Raw genomic sequence first — 26380 nt, forward strand, 5'->3', positions numbered from 1 at the left:
AACTTTATTTCAAAATAACAAAAAATTACATTTCCTGAAACTGGATGTGTATGTAGTGTTGGAGAAAAGCACAACTAAAACCAACAAGCAATAAAAATATCTAAAGTTATTTGATATAGAGATATTAACTTGGGGGGAGGAGTGGCATTGGAACAGATAAATTACTAGAACAAAACAATTGCTCTTGCAGTTTTTAGTTCCAGTGTATCTCCATACACCATGTTCTCTCTCAAGAGATTAGAGTCCAATTTCAGGTTCCAGTAATGAAAGACTGTCCCATTAAATTTTAATAACACAGGTACAGGACAAGCAAACCAAACTATTCCTAGTTTCAACAGTAGTTTACTTGGTAATAGCTTGAGTCTTTCTCTACATGGTACTGCACTATAGAAGACTTCCCTCTCACAAATGCTTTCCTTCTAAACATATTGTCATTGATGATTATCACTTCTTGGGAAACAGTATAACCCACGAGGCACATCTTAAAAGTACTCAGAATGAAAAAGAACTCCCCCCCCAGGCAGATTTTAGGCACTGAGAAGTCTAGTAAGTGACAAATTCTCACCTGCTGAGTGGTACTAGTGACAATGCCTTGCTGCAGCCGATATGCTTGCTCCTGTAGGTACTTCCTGGTCTCATGATTACGAAGCAAATAGTTTTCTATCTAAAAAAGGGCAGAAAAAAAGAGCAGATTAGGAAACTGATTTGACTCGTCACATTGTAATTTGCTTTCAATTTTGCTGCCATGTCAGAATTGGGGACTGACAAGAAAAACCACCTAATTATTTATTATCTACAAACTTTATTTTGTGTGTCTCAATGCTTAATAACCCCATTGGCTAATTCACTCACAAACTAGTGAAACATGGTTAAACATTGTGCTTTTGCCAGTGTTTTCTGAAAGAGTCTTCTATTTTGAACAATTTCGCAAATTATGCTGACAAAGGATTAGATCCTGGTTTGAGAAATATTTGAAGGGACTCTAACTGTTATGTGTTGTAGAGATCATGACGACTCAAGATATTTGATTAATTCCTTTAGATGTCTTTGGCCTGCTGCAAAGACACAGATTTGAATAGCAATGTCTGAAGAGAAAATAAACTACATAAAAGTGTCTAAGTGATAGTGCAGTCTGAGTTCACGTGTTAGTTAAGGCTAAGCAGTGCAGAAGTGCTCTTCAAAGACAAGTGACTCCTATTTACAGCCCACCACAATTGTCACCAGCAGTGAACACCTACCATCAGCCAACTTTATGGCTGCTCTACCAAACTTAGTGAAGTCAAAAAACACACAAACTATTAGTAAACTGTTTAAGGTTCATAAAAGGTGATGGATCTGGTTTGAAAAAAAGAGGGGAGAAAAGGATAGGTGGAGTGGCCAGCAGATTGTGAGGCAGAGATCAGTGGGGATGGTCTTACAAACCAGCAGCAGCAAGAACTGCAACATTCTGACCATGCCCCAGAGTAACTCTGGATTTATCCAGTTTGCCCACCCCAAGGAAAATGTGCTCAGGAGCTCAGGGGTGTGGCTGCTGTGTCCATCAGTCAGTGCAATTGTCCTGGCACCAGGCATGAGAGCTCAGTCCATGCAGGCATTCCTACCTGCAGGGAATCAGCTGTGTTCACAGCATCACTCTCAACACTGTTACCTTTTCTGGGAGGGAATTCCATGTGTTGTGCAAAGAAAGCCTGAACCACACGTGTTAAACTCAGGGTCTAACAGTTTTAGCAACTTTGATGTGAATAAAAGAAAATGCTCTTTGTACATAGTGCCTAATTAACGTGTAGAATTTAAATCCCCATGGCCAGAAGCTTCACAGTATTTCTTTCAGAAATGCATCTATCAGTCTAAATATGAACCTAGCCAATTATATTAAATTAGATGTAAGAAATATGTCCATCCCCCACAAAGCAGATTTTTAAAAGCAGAATTAAGGTGATTTTCATCCATCAAAGAAAAAGGTACTAACTACCAGCACTTCTCCCTGTGATACCCAAATTACTGAAAATAAGGATCATAGATATTTGCTTTCTAATCACAGTTATCTGTAAGAACTGTTTATAAGGCTTTTATGACCTTACCTTGGCTGAAGGAAAACTACTCATTAAAGAGATGTGAAATGTATGCTTCTTGATTGAGCAGGAGGCTCATTTGGAGCTTGCAAGATTTACCATAATAAAACTCAGCTGGGAGTTTTATAACTCATGCAAGTGGAACAGCTACAGATACTGTCAACACCTTTTCATCCAAAAGAACATGCTGGTGCAGTTGCTTACTTAGGGCAACACAGTGTGTGAATTTTATATGTACACTATAAAACACAGGCAGTAATTGATTTCATCCTCCTTCAAATTAAAGAGCATCCTTTGTCTCGTACAGAGCTAACTGCACTTTTTATGCCAATATAAAAAATGTGCACCAATAATTCCAAACATTTGGCACAAGCACATATGTAATAAACATGCAGTTTGGCACTCTCCCTTTCACAGTCAGTCACACAGCAATACCAGGTCTAGCTTGCACTTACTTAGTTATGATATTTTGACAATACACCATTGTATTCCACCAGCCTTCATTCCCAGCATTCTTTGGAATAAAAAGCTCTTGCAGCATTTGATTACCATGTATATGTCTATGTAAACCAAACAACCCTGAATCCAGCATAGTATTCTTATTCAGCCAAGCATGAAGTCTCAGTCACTTAAAATTACTATATTTTTGCTGGTTTTATTTCTGTTCACTAGTGGCATATGCAATACCTTTTGCAGTGCCTCTTCTGTTTTCTCAGGGTTTGTTTTGAGTGCTTGGGAAGCATCATTCATCGGTATAGGCATGAATCTCAATGTATAATTCCTAAAGAAAAAGAAATTGATTGTGAAAGTTAACCTAATTTCTGTATCTCTTCATAAGAATAACCTTGCAGCGAGAAATAAAGTGCATCTAGCTTGTCCGTGAAAGGTGCTCAGAATGTATTTTTCACATTTTTTAAGTGGAATAGCTGGAAGCATGCATGCTCTTTTTTGCTGTTAATTCTTCTTTGCCACTAGACAGAGAGGCAGACTTTGAAAAGTACTCACACGGTCAATGCCCAGTGGCTGCTGACTGAAGGCCTAGCTCCCCTCTGAACCTCTCTGCACAAGGTTAGATATTTTTCCTATATCTACACAAAACAGGGAGTACCAGTAGCTGCTGGCAAGTGTATCAGATCTAAGACTAAATGGAAATATTCAGTAATAGACAGATAGCAACTAAGAGACTGAGTTTTAGAAATTTACTGTTTAATAACTTCTTGTGTTTACAGCAATTTGAAGGCACTTGCTGAATTTTTAATAAAAAGCTGACAAAACAAGCATAGCATCTCCACATTGCTTTATGCTAACAATTGTTCCCTGCATTTTACTTATTTGCTCGCAAAATATTTCTGCAGCTTTGTCCATCTGCTGCAATAAGAGATTAAAGATATGAGTTTGGTCTTGAGTCAAAATTATATTTAAACTCTGAGAACATAAATTGGCTATCATAACACAGTTATACCTGAAATGTTACATACAGTGGTAAGTCCAAAAACTTCAGACTTGAATAAATGGAAAGCAAAAAAAGAGCAGGAAGTTCTTAAACCCAGGAAAGGAAATTATTCTTTCTATTTTCAATTAATACTTAATTTCCTGCAAACATCTCTTTCTCCTCCTTCTGCAAACATCCCACTAACAGCCTGTTCCTATTCCATCCAGAGCTACATAAATATATTTGGAACCCTCTATTTCTGAGCACTTTAAAGTTGGCAATTTCAGTTGAGTCACCACCACTGATGACAGTAGACCACTCTTCACTAAATGCACGAACTCCAACAGCAGACACCTTATATAGTGTGAAACTCCAAGCTTCTTTCACTTCTTGTCCCACCAGTTTCCTGGCCACGTGCGACACCATTCTCTGAAAGGCAGTGTCCTCCTGAGCTGCAAACATGCAGATTCATCAATACTACCCAGAATTTTGCTTTAAATGATAATGAAAGACTTCCGTGTTTCTTCTTGCAAACATGTTGATGCACAGATATCAGTGGCAGACACTCACAGTCCCTGTCCTTCCACAGTCTCGACTGCAGCACAGTCAGAAAATTAACTCTTCTTTCTAGTTGTCTTGTCCTTCAAAAGAACATTGCAAACATACACAGATCCTGTTATGTGTCCTCATGCAATACTAACCAGTGAATAACTGGCTGTCCACGACCACAGGGAAAATTTTTAAATGCCAAAGACACCAAGCTCAAAGACAGATTACAGAGCTTGCTGATTGCCTGACAGGATCTCTGGAGCTGATGGACATTTAATAAATCCCATTCATTGAAATCTGTAATTGCCAGCTCTCATGCTAGCAGTTATATGCTAAATTCAATTTAGTCAAAGGCTTTGTGCACCCTCCCTCACACACATGGACACACAGAAGGGAAAGAGGGAAAATGAAAGCCAAGGAGATTTCATGGACACACAATCATAGAGGCAAACTTTAGAAGACCATTACCCTAAGGAAGGAAGGAAAGCTTCTGTACTTGGTTTGCTTTCGGATAAACAGTATTTTTTCAAAATGCAACTTCATTTTCACCTAAGAATTAACCAGCCCATAGGGGAAAATACCAAGAATTTAAAGCTTGCTTTTCAACTTTACCTTTACACTTTGTTTTTCTCTGTTTCCTTGAAGTCTAAAATATTTCTCCATTCTTCTTTTTATTAACACTCCACTTGTCTCTTGTAAAAGAGTGCATTTTGCTAGAAACTCAATAATCCAGTGATTTCCTAACACATCAATATACTCAGCAAAATACCTATATTTAAAGGATATTAAATTTCAGAGGTGCTCAAAGACTGTTAAAGGTCCCAAATGTCCCAAAAACCTGTCCCAAAAACCTGTTCTTCTACATGCAACATGTGTGACAACAGTCCTACATTTCATCACATTATTTCCCTCGCAGTAACTTCTGATCCATACACTACATATGCTCTCTGCTGCAATGGAGATTTTACTGACTAGTGTTTTAAAAAACAGGAATAAGATAATCTGTTTTTGCAGGTCAGGATGTGTGAATTTCATGTCACTGTAAAGGGAAGAATTCATAACCCTCTAAAAAACCCCAGCATTTCTCATCAGATACTAGAACTTCAGCTATTTCTTCGGTTAGTTCATGTAAAAAAAAATCTTTCAGAAATGAACATGAGAAAATGCTGTACAGTCCTGTGACAGAGGGGGCTCTAGGCTGCAAATCACATGCTTATCTTCATACTAAAATTACAGAGATACAAGACCCTGCTTAATGGCCAAGCTGAATAGGATGCCCACTGTTCTCAACTATTCTCCTGTACAGGACTCTGCAGATCTTCTCAGCACCTCACATCACCTGTCTGGGACACTCCTGGGGCATAATCTGCCAACAGCCATGCTCCTGGAATTCCCTTACAGGAATAACCTTCCAAAAAACCTTCCAATTACTTCATACTGCTTTAAAGTCTGTTACAATCCCTCCCAAATCCCCTCGGCCTCCTACCCATACTGCCAAGGTCTACCTTTCTTCTTTGTTTTGTGGTTTGGTATGTGACTATTTTTCTTAAGATTGAAATAGCACATACAACACATACCCTCAAGCATCTCCAGTATATTTCATTCCATTTTGAACAAAAAGGTTCTCTCCTACAGAATATTGATGGTTTCAGGTATTTTTAGGAAACATATGGTGAAGAATGTTCTCAAAATGTCTTCAAGATACATTGTTTACAGCCTAACTGTTTTCAGCCAGTACTGACAGTCCCCCTCTCTTAAGTTTAAACCTTTGTTGCTTGTGGCTTAGTTTGTGATGTTATCAATGTTTTTGACAATTTAAAAACATTTAAGGCAACATAAAATTACCTCAGCTTCCAAGTTAAAGAAATGAGATGTAACCCCACTGAAGTACATAATTATCTGTAGCATTTCTTTCATTTTTTCCTGTTTAGATAATTTGCTTTTGCCTCAGGATTTCCCCCTCTTCTCCATTTACTCATACAAACACTTCAGAACAGAGAAATAAAGTCAATGCTAACCAGAAAACAAGTGTATTTCTTTTTCAACCAGACTTCCCCATGCTACTGCTCTCTAAAAGACAAATGTCTGCAAGTTGACAAATAACCTTTGGAAATTATTATTCACTACTATCAATGGAATCACTGCAAGATGATTTGCTTAATTATACATCATTTATCTAATTTCCAACATCAGCGCAACTGAATTCATTTCAAAACCAAGTATATAAACTACAATAGTTTCATAAAACAAGTAACTTTATAAGCTCTAGCATTATGACCCCTTTAAGGGTTAAGATGCTCTCTTAAGTATACAGTTTTACAAGATACCTTGTCTAGAAACTAGCAATTGTAGGTTACATTCACCTTCTAAAGAGAGCCTTTGCTCCTATCTGAGGGATTTAATGACGTGAAACAACTTCAACTGCTGCTTAATTTAAATCTGTAATTGTTCTCTCTTAAGAAAAGTAATAATAACATATAAAGAAATGTGATGGAGATGGAGAGAGATGAAAGCAATTTAACATCTATCACTGGTAATAGCTGCATCTGTGAGTAAACTCATGGAAGCAAAATGACCCAGACCACAGCCATTACAAAGAAAAACTGCAGTTCCTGAGATCATCACTATTAGTTTCAACTTGCTAGGGGAAAGAAAAAATGTCAGACCACAAAGGCCCACTTCAGTAATTTTCTGTTATTATGTACAGCTTCATTCACTAGAATATAATTTCTGTGTGCTATCAACACAAGAGAATGAAGAAAAGGGAAAATATTACCAAATTCAGAATTTCAATGCTAAGAGCAGAACTCAAGGACATTAATGCTGATACCAGAGTATGGATGAAAGAGCCACAGAGCCTTTTCCCATCCTTTTGAAGGATGTGAAGTCATGAATTTTCCTTTAGATTAAACATCCTGATGCTTAAAATTGAGAGCACTCAGCATCTTCAAGACCATATTGACTGTGGTGAGAACTGCAGCTGCTCAGATCATTCAGGATCTTTGGCCTCTTCATCAGACATTCAATTACTTGAGACTTACTTTTCCAGTGCCACAGCTATGTCCTGGAAGCCCTGCGCAGTGATGTTATTCTTGTCCCATATTACAGTTCTGAAAGGTGGTGGGAAGAGGAAAGAAAAATAAAAGTTAAGCAAGAATCACCAAATAAATCTATATTGAAACTTTGCATATGGAAATAACACACTGCTGAATATTCAAAATTGCAGAAGGCAGCACTTTAAAAACTTGTCTTTAGTTATATGCTATACCCTTACAATGACAAAGATTATGGACAAATATGAAAAATCCAGTTTCTCTTACTTTAAAGGGAACTCTGCTTTATTTTATTAGTTTCATTAATATAAATACCTACCTTTTCTAAAACACAGTTAATAGAAAGATTTGGATAAATTCCTGGGTTTCTTTGAGGAATAGCACCAAAAACAAAGTTCAAATGTCTTTTTTGCAATCCCATACTGAAAACACAGAAAATTACAGTAACTGATCAATCCCTATTCTACATAGGCTATGTGTGTATTTTAAAAATTCATGCTGATTAGTGGTCAAAATTTGCAGGCCATTACATATTCAACCCTGCACTAGGCTTATCACACATTTCCTATGATTCCACGTGCAACATAAGTAGCTGCCAATATAAACCCCATTAGGTTAGGTGCATAAATTGTAGCTCTTTTGAATGCACAATAATGATAAGAGTGATCAAGCCTTCCCCCTCCTCCCCCAGTTCAGACCACTCAAGCAGACTGCCTGGCAATTTGCAAACACATGTTCAAAGATCTCATTAGTAGTCAGAAGAGACAGACAAGCAGATAAATCTTGCTTCTGCTAGAGTACCAGTTGTAGCTGTTCTTAAAAAAAAATGCATAAAACCAAACAAAGATTTCTGGTGTTTAAAAGAGAAAAAAAAAAGATAGATGGCATTCTTTCACAAGTATTGACATCCTTCTGTTGTTGCAGAATTATCCCTTCATTTTTCAGATGGCAAGATGAAGGTAAGGAAAAGAGGAACAGAGAGTCTATACTCATTCTGCAAAGATCAGGTATACTTACGGTCAAACCTTGAGCATTTTTGCCACGGAAAAAAGTGTTTATATTTCTACATGGATGCCATTTTAGAACATTTTTGGCAGAGCCAGTTACCATTGCATTATTCAGTTTGTAATCACACCACAGACTGTGGTGACATCATGTCAACTGTGACATTCAGCATACTGTGAAATATTTCAGTCTGCCGTCCTGCAACGTATCAAGGCTTTATTTCTTCAGATATTGTGGTCATTTCAGGTTAATACATTCAATAAACCTAAGCCATCCCTCCAGTGTTTTCTTGACATTTTTAGTATTCAGTTCAGGCATAGCAACACAAAGGCCAGAGGATCTGTGCCTCTGAACAAAATAGCCAAGACTGTTTGGGGGAATTTCTTATCCTCCAGGGAACAAATACTTGAAGACCAGGCAAAAAGTAGTCTCTTTACACTGACAATACACTCAGGAAGGTTCATCTACACAGTCTGACGAGGAGGAGGAGGGAGGATTATCTTTCCTGATGAGGGTGACATGTTTAGAAGTCGCTATCCAGATTTACGCTGATTGAAGGTTTTACTGTTTGTGAAACACATGCTGGATAGGAAAAAACCAATACTCTCAAGCCATCAGTGCCAGACACACCAAAAAGCAGTGAAGTTGTTGGGCAGATGAAGTTGCAGAGAAGATATGCCAAGGTCCATCAACACAGTAGGAAGAATGGATGGTCCATGCTGCTCCCCATTCTGAATTCCACATGCTCTTATTTCCACTAACTGACACTCCAGAAGACAAAGAATTTGCTTTGGTTTTGCACCCAAGTATCAGAATTTTCTCTGCTGGTAAGGCCTCCAGTAAAAACCAGAGAGGAAAATAGAAGAAAGTAGCTAAGCACCAAACAGGGGTCTCAGGGACACTGCACCTGGACAAGTCCCTGGGCAACATCGTACAGCTTTAAAGTTGGCCCAGCTTTGAAAAGGACGTGGGATTTAATAACATGCAGGGCTCTGTAACAATGTAATTTTTTTTCTGTCATTCTAGAAAATGTAAAAGTCTTTTGATTCCAACAAGAGGCCTTTCTGTTCAAATTTAGAAAATTTTCCCCAGTTTTAGTTAAGGAAATGTTTTTGAAGAGACAACTTGCTTCTCTTGTTTTTTTGTTGTTATTTTCCTTTCTTTTAAGAAAGAAAACAATGAGAATCCTTCCAAATAAAGACATTCTTAGGTGGCTGTAGCTAGAAAGGTTCTGAAGAGAAACAACTTAAGAATAAGCCAACAACTTCAGTATTATTAAGCCATTCTACTGTTTACTGCAAGTATGTTTCCCTTACCTGAGTTTGGTGTTTATCTGTAGGGCTTTTGCCAACATCTTTGCTCCCATATCTCCCATGGCATTTCCACTAATATCCACTTTTGTGAGAGAAGTATTGCTGCCCAAGGCATTAATAATGATGGTGACCTCAGTCTTCAGCTTGGAATCTGCGAGGGACAATGACTGTAGAGGCTGTGGATCATAGAAAAGGCACTGATAACAGCAACTGAAAACGCACTCATTCCTCAAACATCAACTACAAGAAGTTATAATTTCACAAACTCTTGGGGACAGCAGTAAGCATTAAAGAATTGTTTCTGCGTTTACTGCAGATCCTACAACACGTTATAAACTGGGAATCAACAACTTTCAGTACAGGTGTCAAACACATAAACACACGCAGATTAAGTTGCAACACTCTGTGAAAAAATAATTTTCAAGGGGCAGTGCCTCCAACTTCCTGAGTCCTACTAAGTACAAAATACAGTGTTACCTCAAAAGAGTCAAGATAACAACCAGCTTCACAAGACAACTTCTAGTGTCCAGTGGGTTTTCCTTAACCAGCACTCTCATTTGCAGTGAGAAATAAAAATAGCTACCACTCCCCCTTCTTTCCCTCAGGCCGAGAGATTCACCCAAGGGTAAATTTCAGTCTGAGACATTTTTAAAATAAACAGTTTTCTTAAGTGGCTTTATTATTGTTAAATCAACTTTAGGAGTGATTTTCCCTATCTGTTCCTTCAACAAAGGGATTTTTGAAGTAAAGAGACAGAAAACTGAAATTCAAAACAGTATTGAGTATCTATTAAAATAAGTCAATAGATATTATTCACAATAGTGTTTTGACATCCATACCTACAATATCTTGCAGTAACTTTTATTTTTTCATGCAGCATATTAAGCTGAAACTACCTTATTTGCCTCTTGGAAGTCACACTCCAAGCCTCAAAAAAACCTTTTTCTATCCCCATGCCTTGCAGAGATATTACAGCTCCTAAAATTGTAATTGGTCTTTGGTGATGAATGAGGACTCCACAAAACATTTCCCTTGCTCAAGTGAGAGTCCATACAGAGGAGTGTATGGTCGTTATACACCCACTTAGGCACATATTGGAGGATGAACTTTTGGAGCCTAAAATCTGCAAATTGCCAGCATAGAAAAATCAGTATCTTGTAAAAATGAGCCATGGCACCTACATTAGATCCTGAAGTTTAGGTTAATGAAAATAAACCAACTGAACTGTGCACACCGCCCATGCTCCAAGGTGCTTGCATTATACCAGCTATACAATGGGATCCTACCCTCCAGACACCATTGGATTACAGTGAGAACCAAAAAGCTTGCAACAATAAGAAATTCACTTACAAATGTGGAAAAGCATAAAAATTTGGAGGCACAGCAGGTTTATAATTAAAAAGTCTAACAATAGCACAAGCCACATGCTGGTTTTATTTTAAAAGAAGTTATTAAATTACTATGCTAATACCCTTAATCTGTGTTTTCCAATTTTATTACACTATGTGAAGAAGAATGTAAAGAATTATTAAGAATTTTAAAGAAATATTAACATAAAGAATATTAACATCACATTTAGAATGGCACTTATGAGCTCTTGACAGAAGTCTGAGAAGCCCTTTTGCTGACAGAGTCACAGTGAAGCAGCACCATTCAGAACTCAGAGAAATCAGCAATAAACTTGTGAATGTGACATTGCTTCTGTTTCTCGTGTGTCACTTCAGAAATGGGCACTGGAGTAAGTTAGCTGCAGGTGATCCCTCCCACCCACCAATTTTTCTAAACCTCAAATATCTTCCCAGGAAACTTCTTGCATTCCAACACTCTGACAAAACAGTATATGACTGAAAACACTTCTATAAGGATTCTGTAAGGATTGACAGCTATGCACCATTCAAATATTCATTAAATTATCTGATCATTACATTAAAAATCCCACTCAAACAACAAACAAAAAAAAAAAGAAAAATCAAAACCAAATCCCCCACAAATATGGGCAATATTCTACAAACACTCCTCTTAACAACTTAGTAGTTTTAGCTATATATAGAGAAAACAAAAGTCTAAGGAGCACTTTCAGTGTCCCTGCTACAGAAAACCAGTACTTTGCCAATACAGAGAAGATGCCTTAACACAATCTTTTTAGGGAAGAGGAATTCTTGAAGTACAATTATAGAATTAGAAAATGTATAATTTTATTCATTGATTCTGTCATACTTCTGCTGGAAAAAAAAATAAATCAAGTGAAACTTGTTTTTCATAAGAACAAAAATGCTGTAAAAACCCTCAAAAAGCCACTTCTGCACCAAACATTGAACTAACAACTAAAGATATTCACCACTCTAAAAATTCACTGCACCTATGCAGGAGTGATTACCACTCTGAGTAAGGGCAGCACATACCTGCAGTGTAACATCAATTTTTGCAACAAGAAAAGAAATGGCACAGTAAGAATACACTGTAATAGTCTGCACAGTACAGCACTTACTTAAATAGAAAAGACATGAAAAGAACCCAAAAAATTAACCTAAATATTACATTCTTGTTTATATAAAATACCTGGGAAACTCTGCTCTGCAGGTTACTACTACTGCTTTTAAATTGTGCAGAATAACATCTCTTTCAGTGTTAGTGATGCACTAATAGAGTGCATAGCTCTATTTTAAGTCACAGAACCAAGGCACTGATTGTTTAAGTCGTTTTACTCATGGCTCACATTAACACAGCAACAGAACTATATAAAGTGTGCATAGATACATGGAGAAGCATTTAGAGGTGGCTATTTTAGATTAAAGCCTCTTGCTTCAGCTTTCCATGCAGATAATGCATAGTCCCTAAACCGTGCAGTGTGCCCTGGGCAACATCACACCCTGGTCTCTCCAGCTGCATCTTAACTTTTCAGTGTCCTGTGGCAGCAAATGCATACCAATAGTGGAATGACTACCACCCCATTTAAGATTCAAAACCAAACCAAAACAGCTAGAAAATAATTTTCTACGCATTGAGGTACAATAAGGACAATCCTAGGCGGCTTTCTGCAGCACACTTTTTCTACAGGGCTACAATGCCTGTCCTCAACCCTTTAGCTGCCAGGAGATGGTTCACGTGGGTTTTAGAACTTGATGAGACAGAAAGAAACAAGATCCCTTCGCGAATAGGATTAACAAGAGAAAAGAATACGGGGAGAGAAGAAGCAAGGTAAGCCCAAAAGGATCATATGCTATATCCCAAATGTTAATGTGGGACATGGAGAGACAGTTATTTTAAGTACCTAAATAAAATAACTTTTTGGTGACTTTTTTCATTGTAACACTGTTTGAAAACATGATGAGAGTACGTTGCGTAGGTTAGGTCAGGAAAACATGGTGGGTAAGAATTACAGGAGCACATCTGACCACTGAGTAGAGTAAAAGGCAGAAAGTGGAACAACAACTGACATCACCCACGGGCTGAAAAGGAAGCCAAGAAGTGGAAGCCAATGATGCAAAGGAGGGAGAGCTGCAAGAATGATACATGCAATATTTAGCAGCTTCTTTTTCCTATGACCTAGAAGCTTCAAAAACAGAAGCTAGGAAAGATAAACAGAAGGTTGCAACACTTTAAATAGAGATGATAAAGGGAAAGTTGAAATTTTTGTTGTTAAGAACAAATAGTATGAAAAGGATAGTCATAAAATAGGGCGAGGGGGAACCCAACAGCATGTTTGAGAAGATCATTTGGGTACTGAAAGGGCACAGAGTGCTCTGAAGAAGTGTTTTAGGATATGGTCTGAGAGGGAAGAAATGTTCACTTGCAACAGAACAAAGGAATAAAGGAAATAGAAAACATACTAAATTACATTTGCTTGTGATTCAGTTCTTCAGGCCAACTGTGAAAGGATAAGCATGAGAAACAGGGCAGGACAGACACAAATGTCCACAGAGAAGAAGCAGGTGCTATCTGATTACATGACACACCTCAGTAAAGTATCAGAAGGAAAAGGAGAGAAGGGGAAGGCAGTCCTGCAGCACTCCCTTAGAGATGGAGTAGAAGGAGGTGATCACACAGCATGAAACAAAAAGGCTAGTTTGGTACAAGAAGTCACACAGAGTTCCACCATACATTACTTAGCACAACCCTGCATCTAATTTGGGCAAACAAGGACTTTTATTAAGGTGCTTTCATTACAGGTGTTACCTCAGAATCAGCTGTGTTATCTGTATGCAGAACTTCACCACATCACACCAACATCCCACGTTTTAAAGAATAATGTGGAGGAAATGCCCTCTTATTTAAGAGGGCAAAAAGAGCATAGAGAACTAGTTTCATAAATCACTTCAAATACAATTAAGAACTAAGAAAAGGGGAACGTGGAATATAACTCTAATGACCTTGCAAGGAAATAGACACTGGAAATCCTGCTTAAAACTGCCAGGATACAGACACAGATGGAAGGAGAAAATAGCCAAGTAGTTAATATGAAGAGCATGAACTTGGAGGTGAGACAATAAAGACAACAGGAAATAGCAGGTGTTCAGACAACTTGAGTCTACAGTCAGCTGTCTCTGGAGAATGAGGAAAGACAGCTTGTTACTTGCACAGGAAATTAAGGACTAAGAAAGGACTAAGAGTAGATAAATAACAATTGACAAGCACGAGAGTAACAGAGCATCTTAAGATCCCCTTCTAACCACAACTGGGATGCCAAGAACAGGCAAGAACACAACTCCAACCACAAAAGTCTTTCAGAATCACAAAAGAGTATTAGAAATTAGGAAAGTGGGAAAGCATCCCAGCACGGCACCCTGAAAAGGTCTTATGAAATTGCTCCCACAACTAAAGTACTAAGAGAAGTAAAGAACAGCACAGTGAACGTTTATTTGCACCTTTTGAAGAAGGAAGGAAGTCTGAGAGATCACTGCAGTGACCTTGCATTTTGTCAAGAAAAAAAATGTTAATACCCAAGAACAGCTATCAGGAAAAAGTATAAACTAAAGAGTATAAATCTATAAATTAAAAAAAAGTTATAGCGAACACTATCACTGTAGTCTCTTATCAGGACACAAAAATTCTGAAAATTTCTGCCTACAGGGCTGCATAATTTGACCTAAAGCAACTAGGTTACACACATCCAACTATTTATAATGGGTATTTTTCAACAACCACAAATCCTAAGACTATCCTCAGAAAATGTTCACCTACATGATACAAGTAATCAAAATTACAATTTAAAAAAAAAACCAAACTCAAAATGTTGGAGGCGTCTGTGCAGAATTGTGATCAAATCTTATGCAGCAAATTAACACAGTGAAGAAAATGATCAGAAATATACTGTGAGGGTACAAATACACATGATGATAGTAGGCAGAAAGATACTCACTGAATCCTCGTCTTGAATCATCTGAACTAAATTATCAAGTACTGGAGTGAGATTTCTGAGGGAAGAAAAGTTAGGAAGATGATGAAATCAGCAACTTCTCCTCATCCATTCTCTTGTTATTTAAAAGAAAGAAAATCCTTACTTGGATTTCATGTTGTTAAAGTTTTTGCCTAATGCCAAGTGTCTTATCGATCGGTTTTTACTAAGCCAGACTACAAGGGTTGAGAGGTCAGATTCTAGGCCTGGAAAGAATCAGATTAAATTAGGAATTAAAACACATTTTCACAAAAGACCCAGACCAGGTCCAATTGTTAATTAATTCAAATCATTATACCAGTGTACAAATTTCCAAAATGTGTAGAAAAATTTCCACTCTTCTATCTTTAAATCTTTTTCTCTTTAGTGCCTCAGCTTTTCTGTGAAAATAAATACTTTCTGGAAAAGAAACCCTTTAAATCTGCATGCTAATCAGCTACTAAAGGCACCTCTCAGAAACACAGAAGTGAAATCAGTCCCCTATCCAAAGTTCAACCACCCAAGGGTAATTCCTCACACTGTCAGGGACAGTTTGAAGTTCCTTAGAGAATTCTGAAACAATGCTAATCACTATTTAGTCTTAGTACTGCTGTGTACCAAAAATATTTCAAAGCCTTCAAAAGCCTGCAAAAAAAGCTAACATAACAGACTGAATAAAATGACCCGAAAAACAAGCCAGATATTATTCTACTTCTGAGAAAAAAAAAAAGATAACTTGCTTTAGTATTCCCAAGCTAGTGATGTATTTGAAGAGTCCACTAGCTAGACTACAATAATTTAGAATTCATATTCACAGGATAATTTAGATATCAAATATCTATCCTTATTTATAAAAAGAAATCTATTTGCATAAGGGGGCTGAGTCAGTAGCTCACAAAGCCTTCCACTTGTCAATCCATCCCACCTATCTTGAGCATTCAACTGTACTAGGAATCTGTTTCTGAAATACTTCAGCATTTGGCTGACAGAGGGGCAAACACAGCAGGTGAATTCTTCCAGTTCATACATCTACACTTTGAATCTGCAAGATGAAAAGTCAGCTCATACTCCCAGGAATATCTGTACTAGGAAGCACAGAGACTCCAAAGCAGAAATATTCAAAGACTTTTCCAAAGACTCAAGTAGGCCTTTTTTGACCTGAAGCTGTTAGCTCTTTGCTCCAAATTTTCCCCCTCTGCTTCATTCTGTACCAGATCTTTCCCTTTGTTATTTCACTATACTTCGAATTCTCATTCAGTTTCTCATCCTCTTGTACTTAAACCAAATTTCCTCTGGATCTAATATGAGCTTAGTGCCATTATTTTATTCCTATGTGTTACACTGATCTCAAACAACAAACTTTTGAGGGTATAGTTAGTCTTTCAACATTTCTTAAACACTCTGTAGCAATAAGAGGTCTTGGTCTAAGACATTTCCATAACCAACATGGCAAATAATCATAAAGCAAGAGCAACCATCCTTGGTTAGACTGTGAGCTGAAACAAAAAGCATTTCTTGACTTGCACAACCCTCCATTCCTGTTCTGTGTACTTACCATTGTCTGAAATATCTAGGCTGGTGATATTGTGTATTTCTGCTATGCATCCTTCCAAGACTTGTGCACCTCCAGATCTTAACTAGAGACAAAACATCATCCATTTTTGCAAACTAGTTATGGTTTCAAGATCACACAGAAGACAGTGGTAGGAGCTTTGTGAATACAGAAGGCACTAGCAGCGGCAAAAACAACAGCAACAGAAGAAGTTATAGACATCAAAATGACAGCCTAAGCACACATTCCTACTGTTCTCATCCTTGCTCTCAGTATTTGCACACAAAGGAGGAAAGGGACTCTTTTTCCTTTCTCTTGAAACTACCTCTCAGCCATTAAATCAGGAAAATATTTAAATGGTTAAACATAGCAAATTCTTTAGCACATGTGCTAGGCAGTGCCTGCAGGATTTGGGTGTGTGCTCTCCATGTGAACGACCCAGGACATTTCTAGTGTCTGGTGAGAAAAAAAAAATAAACTTAGACCAGCCTTTCAGCTTGCAACACTGTCACCCTTGAACTCCACTACAGTCAGGCCTTACAGTGAGCATCTTCTTCCAGCTCTCAGCACAATGCTAAGGTGCCCAGTTCAAAGATAAGTGGGGGAATAAAAAAAAAATCAGTTAAATTATGCCTCCCTGTCACTGAAAAGAAAATTAAAATAATCCCATTGTAAAATGGCCATAAAAGACCATAAACAAGAGAAAACAGTGATATAGTTATTCTTAATTTAAGAAATAGCAATAGAAGAAAAAAATTGCAACAATAACAAAAATGCCTGGGTGCAAAGTATCAATTATGATATTATTAATCTGAAATATTACATAACTATAAAAAGTCAGGATTTAATGAATAAACAATGAAATAGTCTAGGGGAAAACATCACCATTTAGAATTAAAAGTTGTGAAAACTTACACACTTACTTACTAATGCTACTGAATTACCACAAGTTTTTTTTTCCCAAAGAAGCAATAGCATTTTCTTTTTTTTTCTAGCTATGCACATTTATATAAGGTGCATTTCACTTAATAAGCATCCCTCAGTAGAATACTTTAACTAAAGAGGGAAAAAATTCTATCGAAGTTTTATTTCTACATTTCCCATTTTATCTTTACATTTTCCATTTCCACCTTATTTGCTTCAAAGAGATCAGAAAGCTTTTTCAAACCTTTTGAAAGCTTTTTCACCTCCTGTGCATAAAAACTGCTGCATAATATTTTACTTAGTAGACTTACTTGGATAAATATCCTGAATCAACCTGTTGATATTTTTGTGGACCATCAACTTTTATCCATGCTATAATTAAAGAATCACAAATGCCTTCTAGAAACATTTTTCAGTAAAGACTTCATTTGGCACTTCTTTGAAAGTTTGAGGTATGTGATGGGTTAACATGCAGCTCAATAACTGACCTGAACATTTGCAGAATGGTGGTGAAAGACAACGTCTAAATTATAAATCACATCTGGAGTGTAAGAGGTACAGAACGCAAGGCACCTTTCCTCCTCTCCATAAAACAAAATCTGCCTATCCTTCACTTCATCTTCTCAAGAAGCAGTCATATTACAGGCTGTATTTGGGCCAGAAGTGCTGCAAATTTAACTCCAATTTATTTTTGTAAGAGCATTTGTAGTATTGGTTGTATGAAAGCCAAAATCATTCAGTTTTGCTTTATGCCACTCTCTCAGTGTGGCCCACCCAAGACAATCACTTCACACAGAGTGTCACAGCTATTACTGCAGAATCCATGGAAGTGGCAGATCATATGTAGAACCGGATTGGTTGTTGGTAGGGTGAAGTTCTATACACTAAAATTATACCCACAATAGAATCCAAATGCTTATGCTATATATAGTTTGAGGGCTGAAGTGGACAATTTTTCAGGAGCAGCTTTCAATCTTGTACCAGATAACTCTACATTCAAAATTTTAAATATATAAACATTTCATGAGCACAAATGGTGATATCTATTTAATCTGAGAGTGATGACAAAAACTTCACTTTTAGGATCATAATTTGCTGCAACTATGTTAAAATATAATGAAGATATATATATAAAAGCAGAGATTAATTGAAGTGCTGTTTGTCAATGCGGACTGTGAAACTGACAAAAAGACCCTCTGCATCACCTCCTATATGATATACTTCTGAGACTACAAAGAAAAGCTCTTATTCAGAAAATGAAGAATAACCCTTCTACAATGAAAAATGCCCAATGTGCTCAAAGCTATGAAGTACCAAAATGGGAAGGGCAAACAAAGCTGCTTACTGATTTAACAATTAAGGTAAAGCATGGAGGGTACTTACACAGTGACCAAGCTAAGGGAAGCAGAAGGGAAAAGAGTGAAATACATCAGTGCTGAGCAGGTAGAAATAAAAATGTAATTTTCATTGTAAAAATAACAAAAAAACCAACCAAACAAGCAATATAAAATGATTAAGCTTGGAAGTAATATACCAGAAAATTATGGGAGCAAATGAAAAATGGTGGGAGAGGGAAGGAACATAGATTTATCCTTCCATACTTGAGTACAGCTTGCCTGATGGAGGAAAGAAGAGGGCAAAGCTGAAGAATCAGCTTTCTAGCCCCCTAACGGCGTGTGCTTGCAGGAACTGGGAGTAGTGGGCACTGGCTCCAAGCTTCCCACTGCTCTCCTTCTGGGTGTAGATTACCCTGCCCAGATCCCAGAGGTCAGGGAGAGGTGGAGTAGGATCCTGAGGTGCTGGGCTAGTTGAGAGCACTCCCAGCTGCTGGCACATCAACTTCCCTGTGGGTGGAAGCATAACTTCTTTCCAAAGCACATGAGAATGGATAAAGCTCAGTGATGTGAAAAAAAAAAATGTTAAGGGAAGGATCTAAGGAAGTGCTGTCAGTTTGGAGGGACCAGCTACAGGAATGCAACACCGAGTTGGGCAGAATTCCTTCCTTTCTGTCACAGGAGTCAGCCATGACCACATGTGCTTTGGTGTCCAATAAACCTAACCACCCCTCGAAGGGCTCTTTCACATCCCATCCTGGGCACTATTTCATTAAAGGACAATGTTTTCTCTCCTGTCAGCCCTTGCTGATTTACATGCTAATTTAACTCTCATTACTTATATTTGTGTTTTACTGATTTATTCATTTAAGGCTATGATCATAGGACTTCATTTTTATTACATTAATTACTCCTCCCTCTTCCTTCCTTCCTTCCTCTGAAAGATAAATTATCATCCGTCTGATCCCTCTACTCAGAAGTCAGAAGCATGTGTACTTGACTTGAAAGCTTTCCGATTTGGAATTTACATGTAGTGCTCTTCAAAGTAATAATATTTTCCAAAAAGTCTAAAATATCAGAACAAACTCTGAAATGCATTCACAATGATTCGTTTTTTTCTTCATAAGGAAATCTGTGCACATTTCAAAAGCAATTGACCACAAACCTAAGGCAAGGATTACTGCACTTCAACATGGTTACAAAATTGCATGTTTTCTGCTTAAAGGGAAACCACTGTATTTGTAAAGCACTTCCAAAACAGTAAATACTCAGGTGGTCTTTGAAAGATCTAACAAATGAGAGGCTTTCTTTGCAGCTTAAAAAACTGGGAAGTCTGAGAAAGACTGAGCCTAAACTGGCTCATGTTGGTTTTGGCAAGAGTCCACCACACAGTTCTCTACATGATTTTGCCTCTTCTGGTTCCCCAGGGCTGTGTCTGATCTTTTCTCATCAGCTGTAACCACACAGGGATCACCCTGCAAGAGTATGGGCAATCCTGAGAAACAAAGTGCACAGCAAAGCACAGACAAGCAAGAGGAAACAAGATAAGGCAAATTGAGTTGTCACAATTGTTCTTACTTATTCTTGAAGCCACTTTCACAGTGCTTACAACATTAATAACTTTTACCAAAGTTCCTTATTGGCCTGAATTGATTAATTGATTAGGAAAGTGGAATTTCCTTCAAGGTTAAAAAGCAAACCTGCAGAAGAGGAAGCATGTCTTTGGTTCCGAAGGAAGACAATGGAACCACAGACTTGCCTCCAGGGCATGCAGCTTCCTCTGAGCCTTTCAAATATGGGCACCTTGGAAACTCCTGCTGCTAATCACAGCACCAGAGAGCAGGAGCTGGCAAGCATCTAACACGCTGGCTCAGTGTGTAGTACAGCTGCACTGCAAGCAGGGTTTTGCCAAAAAGGTGCTTTGAACCCCTGTGCTCATTATTTAGGATGCTGTAACACATATCCTAACTTCTACCATACCTGCTTCTCTGAGTTCTACCTTTCCCACAGCTTTTGACTACAGGGGAAGAATATGTCGCCCAGTGGATTTCACAGAACTCTAAAGCCATATCATTGCATATTTTGAACACATCCTGATAAACATTCCTTACCTCACAGCTACTGAGGTCTAAAGACACCTCCTTCAGATTGTGATTGCAAGCCAGGCCTAATAAAAGCGCTCTGAAAAAGATCAATTTTAGAACGATTTAAAGAAAAAAAAGGGCAGCTTTACATCATCATCTAAGTGATCACAGGTTAATACACCTATAATGCAAAGAATCATTTCAAAATTACACCAGCTGAGCAGTTATTTCTTAAATGACAATGGCAGCACAAACCTGCCACACTGAGAACACTCCAGGAGCTTCAAAAACTGCAGGGATGCAAGGCTAATGAAGAAACTCTAAAGCTAATGCACCATCAACATTTAGTAACATTCATCAGAGATTAATTTTCTTCAACATTTGCTTTCAAAGAGCACCAAATGATTATAAATGGAGTGTTCTGTCATACGACCATACTAACTCTCTGATTTTCCAAAAATTCAGGAAAAATTTAGGTTTTTAAAATATGCAAGATGCCATGCAGCCAACCATTTCAGTCAGGCACAGTGCCTGTAACACTCAAAGGCTGGAGCATGTTCCAGTATCACACAATTCTCCACTTCCACAACCCAACAAATATTTACAGATTTCAAAATTATATTCCTACTCAATGGTATCCTTTGTCTTTAAGCAGAATGCAAGACACGTGAAGTAACAACTAATGATGGTTTTCATAAATCCTCTTTTAAAGTCTTACAGAAGTTTGTTTCCACATCTAAAAGTTAGTGTTAATATCACACTTGTATTAATACTGTCGAAGAAAGCACAACAGTATGTGTAGCAGAGAAGAAGCAAACAAAATCTGTGTATACCTTCTAGTATCTTCAGAATGGATGCAGCTTTGAATTAATAATTCAACAGAGAAACAGAAGGACTTCCTTCTCCAACTTACTTTCAGCCAAAAGCAAGCTAACCAAGTGACTGATGCATGGAGATAAAAACCAATCCCTTCTGACAAGCCATTTGTCTACACGCTTGCTATTCAAGTAGTGTGTCAAAGCTACATTTGAAATGTGTGTGTCCTGGGCAGGTTTTTCATTTAAACCTATTTATATCTGTCCTGCAGGTATAATCAGACCTTCCATATTAACAAAGGCAAATGTCTTGTGCTTATTTACTTCTTAAGCTATTAATATACAGACTTGGAGGGGGAGAAGTGAAAGTTCTGCCACAGTTTTCACAAATTCTTAGACAATCTTGTCTACCTTTCCTACCCAGACATGTTTTTATTCAGTCAGTCTGGCTGATCATAACTTTGCAAAGAGCTTCCTAAACATGTTGAGGAAATGAAAAGATACAGTGTAAGCATTAAAAAAATGCAGATTAAAAAAGAGGACACAGTGCTGCTTCAGGTGTACACTTTCTACAGGAAGAAAAAAAAGAGCTAATTCTTTTCCCTAACTTCTTTCCCATAACCTCATCCTAACCAAATCCCCTTACTTCACAATTCTTTGTCATGAAAAAATCAGCAGCATTTCAAGGGACTGAAGCCAGACATATTATAGTTACACTTGGCCACTATGTTTAAATCACACACATGGCAATACATGGAGAGGTCTTGTCAACCGTGCATGATGCAGAATGCAAGAATTGGCCTTGTAATTAGCATTTGCATGAGAAGCATATCAGAAACTTGTCTTGTTATAGCACTGACAATCAAAATACAATTTTGGCAACGTCTGTAAAATTCAACAAAAACGCCAACTTACACTTCAACAAGGACAAGAGTACAAACTACCTCACTCATTTTAAAAAAAGGATGAAGAAAGAGTGAGCTGCAATGGAACATTAACTATATCACCGATGTACAAGTACATCCTCTCCCTATCCTCTCCCCACCCACTACGTGGCATCACCACAGTGCAGCTTTATTAGCAAACCTACTCCCTGAAAGGCTTGACTTACACTGTCCAAACAAGTTCATGTCCTTCACAGACTGCCCTGATTAACCAGTATCTTTAAACTCACTGATTTAGCACATGCAACTAAACATACCACGACTGTTGATCTAAAGGAAGCTGATAAAGAAATCAGGTAACAATCAATCAGGGGAATTTGGAACTCAGGGTGTCAGGTATCTGCACTTTATCTGTTTTTTCCTCTAGGCAGGCTTGATCTTGTTTCATACATTCAACTTGGTGACCTCTGGTTCATGGACACAAACCAGGAACTTCTCCTTTGTCACAGGACAGCTCCAAGTCCCACATTGTCAAAAGATTTTTGACATGTGCTGATGAAAGATGCCAGGAAAGTACTATTATGATACACCATGTTTTTTTCATTTTTCCTTCTTGGAGTCATGTGCTATTACAGTCTTGGCAATGATGAGTAAGTCTGCCCAAAAAAAAGTGTTTCTATCTTCTTGTCTTTACCAAACCCTGTGATCTTGATGGTTCTGTAGTAGTTTTGTAATTTTTCTGCAATTAAGATCAAAAGGCTAAGCAGTTGTCCCGCAGTATAGCACATTCTCAGTCCTTTTAACACTAGATTAATTCCCACAGGACACTTTTGAAGTGGATAAGTCAAGCTATATAGAGATTGAGAGGTAAAGCCAGGTGTCCTACAGATTATAGTCCTCTGTAGTGTTGTGAGATACACTTGACTCAAACCAAAGGAAAAATTTAGGTCAGAGATGAATGGTGTCACCAGAACAAAAGCAGCCCAGGCCAAAATACCAGACAGCTGAGAGTGGCATGGACACTCTGAGATGATTCATGTCCAGGTAGATTTTGGAAAGATGCCCCCCTGGAGCTTTCTGTGCTAGTGAAAGAGGTTTCTGCTCTCAGCTCATCCTACAGTCCCCATCACTGTCTCTTTACTTCCAACACCAGCCAGAAGAGTAACTCCCTCTAACTCAATTCAGTCAAATTGCGCCAGATTATCTTCAACATTACCAGCAGCAGGTTTTTGCTAATGCAGATTTTGGCTGAAAAACACTAGGAAGATATTGCTGCCCAGCTGGCAGTGAAGGGGTCCCAAGTTTTTGGGACAAATTAATATAACAAAATCTTCCATGAGCATAGGCAACTGTAGAGTACTCACCTGCCAAAATTCCTCACACCATAAGACACACTCAACATGCCAAGAGGAGAATCTTAATGAACCTTAATGTTTGGTGCTCCTCACCTTTCCTACTCACTGGGGATACACTCAATGTCTCACAATATTCTCTTTTTCCTTTTTCTCTTTATTGGTGTATTTGTTGCACCAATACTGCCTTCTGTAGTAGTCACATCCATCCTTGTTTTTCTTCCCTGCTGCCCTCCACCACAGAATCAATAGCTCTAAATTTATCAGAATCAACTGCATTTCTCAAAAATCGCCTTCTGTTTGAAAACACATCTATATCACACCTTCCTAATACTGACAAAATCTGAGCAAGCAAGACAGCAACCAAGAGCATCACACAGAAGAAAGTGGAAGATCAGAGCTAAAACGGCTCCTGCAGTTGAATATGGATTTCATTCCAGTGCATCTGCCTTAACCAGCAGGCTCTTCTTGGTTGTGCCAAGCAAGAGGACAAGAGGCAACAGGCAGAAACTGATGCAAAGGAAATACCACCTGAACATGAGGAAGAACTTCTTTACTGTGCAGGTGACTGTGCACTGGAACAGATCACCCACAGATGATGTGGAGTTAAGTATCTCCCTCACTGGAGATATTTAAGAACCATCTAGATACAATCCTGTGCCATGTGCTCTGGGATGACCCTGCGCCATGTGCTCTGGGATGACCCTGCTTGAGCAGCGAGGTTGGACCAAATGACCCAGTGTGGTCTCTTCAAACCTGACTCACTCTGTGATATGGTACTGTCCACTTCAATATTGAACTGCATTGATAAAAAATACTCCAAAACAACATACACTACTCTTTCTGCTGTGGCTCTTGCCACTCTTCCCTCCCTTAGCTTCCCCCAGATTCTAGCAAAAGCTTTCCATCCTCACTCACTAACTACTCTTTATACCCCACATCTCTGATTTTGCAATCAACTCCTGTTCATTAGATACTTCCCATTCCCCTTCCCTGTTCTCCCTCAGGAGGCAACCACACAAGGATACATCCATACCCATGTGCACCTGTATCCATACTAGGATTCTCAGTTAGTGAACATGTCTAGGAGTCTGCTATGGATATGGTTATGTATGTTTTCATGCATGTTAGCTAGGAAGATGACACTTTGGAAAGAGCCCTCTCTTTAATTAAGCTAAATAAACACAAGGATTCTGCCAGAATCACAGAACAACATATCTAGATTAGAACTATCTATCTAGGCCTATCTTGACTTTAAAACACACTTTTAAATTTCATGTCTGAAAATTTCAACACAGTTCAAATACACACACATCACAAGAAGGGCGACACAGTGCTTCACAATTTCCCTCAGCCTGCAGAACCTGTTCGTCACGGGATGGGTGACATACAACAAAAATACTCATTCCACTCAGCATTCCTAGCAAGGGCTGTCATTGTCTCTTCCTGCAAAAGGAGAACCCTGTGCAATAGGTTTCTCCTCCCAAACACTGCAAGAGGTTCAGTTTCATTATGGCTGTTGCAATAATACAGTCCCAAAGGAATGGTGCTCACACAAGCCTATAATCCCATTTCACTGTGGAGCAGTTTTGTTCATAAGCCACAAAGAAGGAAATACATCCCAAAAAATCGCTGACAGAAGCTAACCAACTGTGACATTCCCAGAGCAAAAAATATGATTAATAGTCTCAACTGTGAGATGGAAAGAACCTTTTATGAATGTGTGACCATCACAAAACTCACTCTTTTATTATCAATAATGTACAATGGGGAAAAAAGAAGAAAGCAAAAATTTTTCCCCTTCCTTTTTAATATGAGGCACACATATAACAACAATGCAAACTAGGTTTTAGACACAGGAGAAAATGAAATTAAATTCTTACTTTAGAGGCTCAGGAGGGAGTTTAGTTCCTGAAAGGTTAATCTGCATCAAAGCAAGTGAGCTGCTGAAAAACTGTTTGAAGGAGGGAGGGACTTCTTTTCCTTTTCTGTAAGTAAACAAATTCATTAAGAAGTAGCATTAGACACTCCTCATTCCAATAAATAGTGAACGCAAGCCATCAGAAATGTAATGATCTTTTACATGTTTAATTGCTCTATCTTTGGCAGTTCTGTAATCAGTGGCTCTCAATTAACCCAGAATTATAATGTCATCAAAATGTTGATTCAACAAACAATCCTCAGCACTGCACTGCTGCACAGAAGACGTTACTATCTACCTTCTGTTTGGTGAACTACAAAGAATGATCATTTAGGTCTGGTTAACAGTGAACATACTTACATCTCACCAGCAGAAAATCAAACAGGACATGAACAAAACCCTGCAATTGCTTTTTCACCACTAGAAATAATTACTCAGTCCTAGAGTACCTTACCTAAGTATCATGCCCAATAAGGACCCAAGGCATCAATTTGAACAAAATAGAAGCTAATATTTCCTACAGTCCAAGTACTTTAAAAAGTAAATGTTCAATCTCAAAGACTTTCAAAGGAAGTTCTTCCCAGAAGAAGACAAAACAGGAAAAAAACCCATTTGTAACCATCATCAAATCATGAAAAGTACAAACTTTAAAAATCATATTTAAAGAGGAGTCAGGTTAGTCAGACTTCAAAGCCTGATGCTCTGCCTTTTAGAGA

The 26380-nt window shown here is 38.1% G+C and overlaps 1 protein-coding gene across 5 annotated transcripts in view; it reads right to left on the reverse strand.

Moving 5' to 3' along the window:
- CARMIL1 (capping protein regulator and myosin 1 linker 1) overlaps positions 1-26380 on the reverse strand; it is a 190218-nt gene that overhangs the window by 53003 nt on the left and 110835 nt on the right. For all 5 annotated transcript variants that reach the window (XM_085052394.1, XM_085052395.1, XM_085052396.1 and 2 more), the window contains exons 16-24: positions 25627-25731; positions 20720-20789; positions 16354-16435; positions 14926-15025; positions 14784-14838; positions 9428-9600; positions 7095-7163; positions 2760-2853; positions 566-664 (exon numbers count right to left, since the gene is read on the reverse strand). In XM_085052394.1, coding sequence (XP_084908520.1) covers positions 566-664; positions 2760-2853; positions 7095-7163; positions 9428-9600; positions 14784-14838; positions 14926-15025; positions 16354-16435; positions 20720-20789; positions 25627-25731 — 847 coding nt within the window. The remainder of the gene's footprint in view (positions 1-565; positions 665-2759; positions 2854-7094; positions 7164-9427; positions 9601-14783; positions 14839-14925; positions 15026-16353; positions 16436-20719; positions 20790-25626; positions 25732-26380) is intronic.

This window comes from Lichenostomus cassidix, chromosome 2 (genome assembly GCF_008360975.1).
Source record: "Lichenostomus cassidix isolate B80296 chromosome 2, HeHo_3.0, whole genome shotgun sequence".
In the NCBI taxonomy this organism is placed as follows: Eukaryota; Metazoa; Chordata; class Aves; order Passeriformes; family Meliphagidae; genus Lichenostomus; species Lichenostomus cassidix.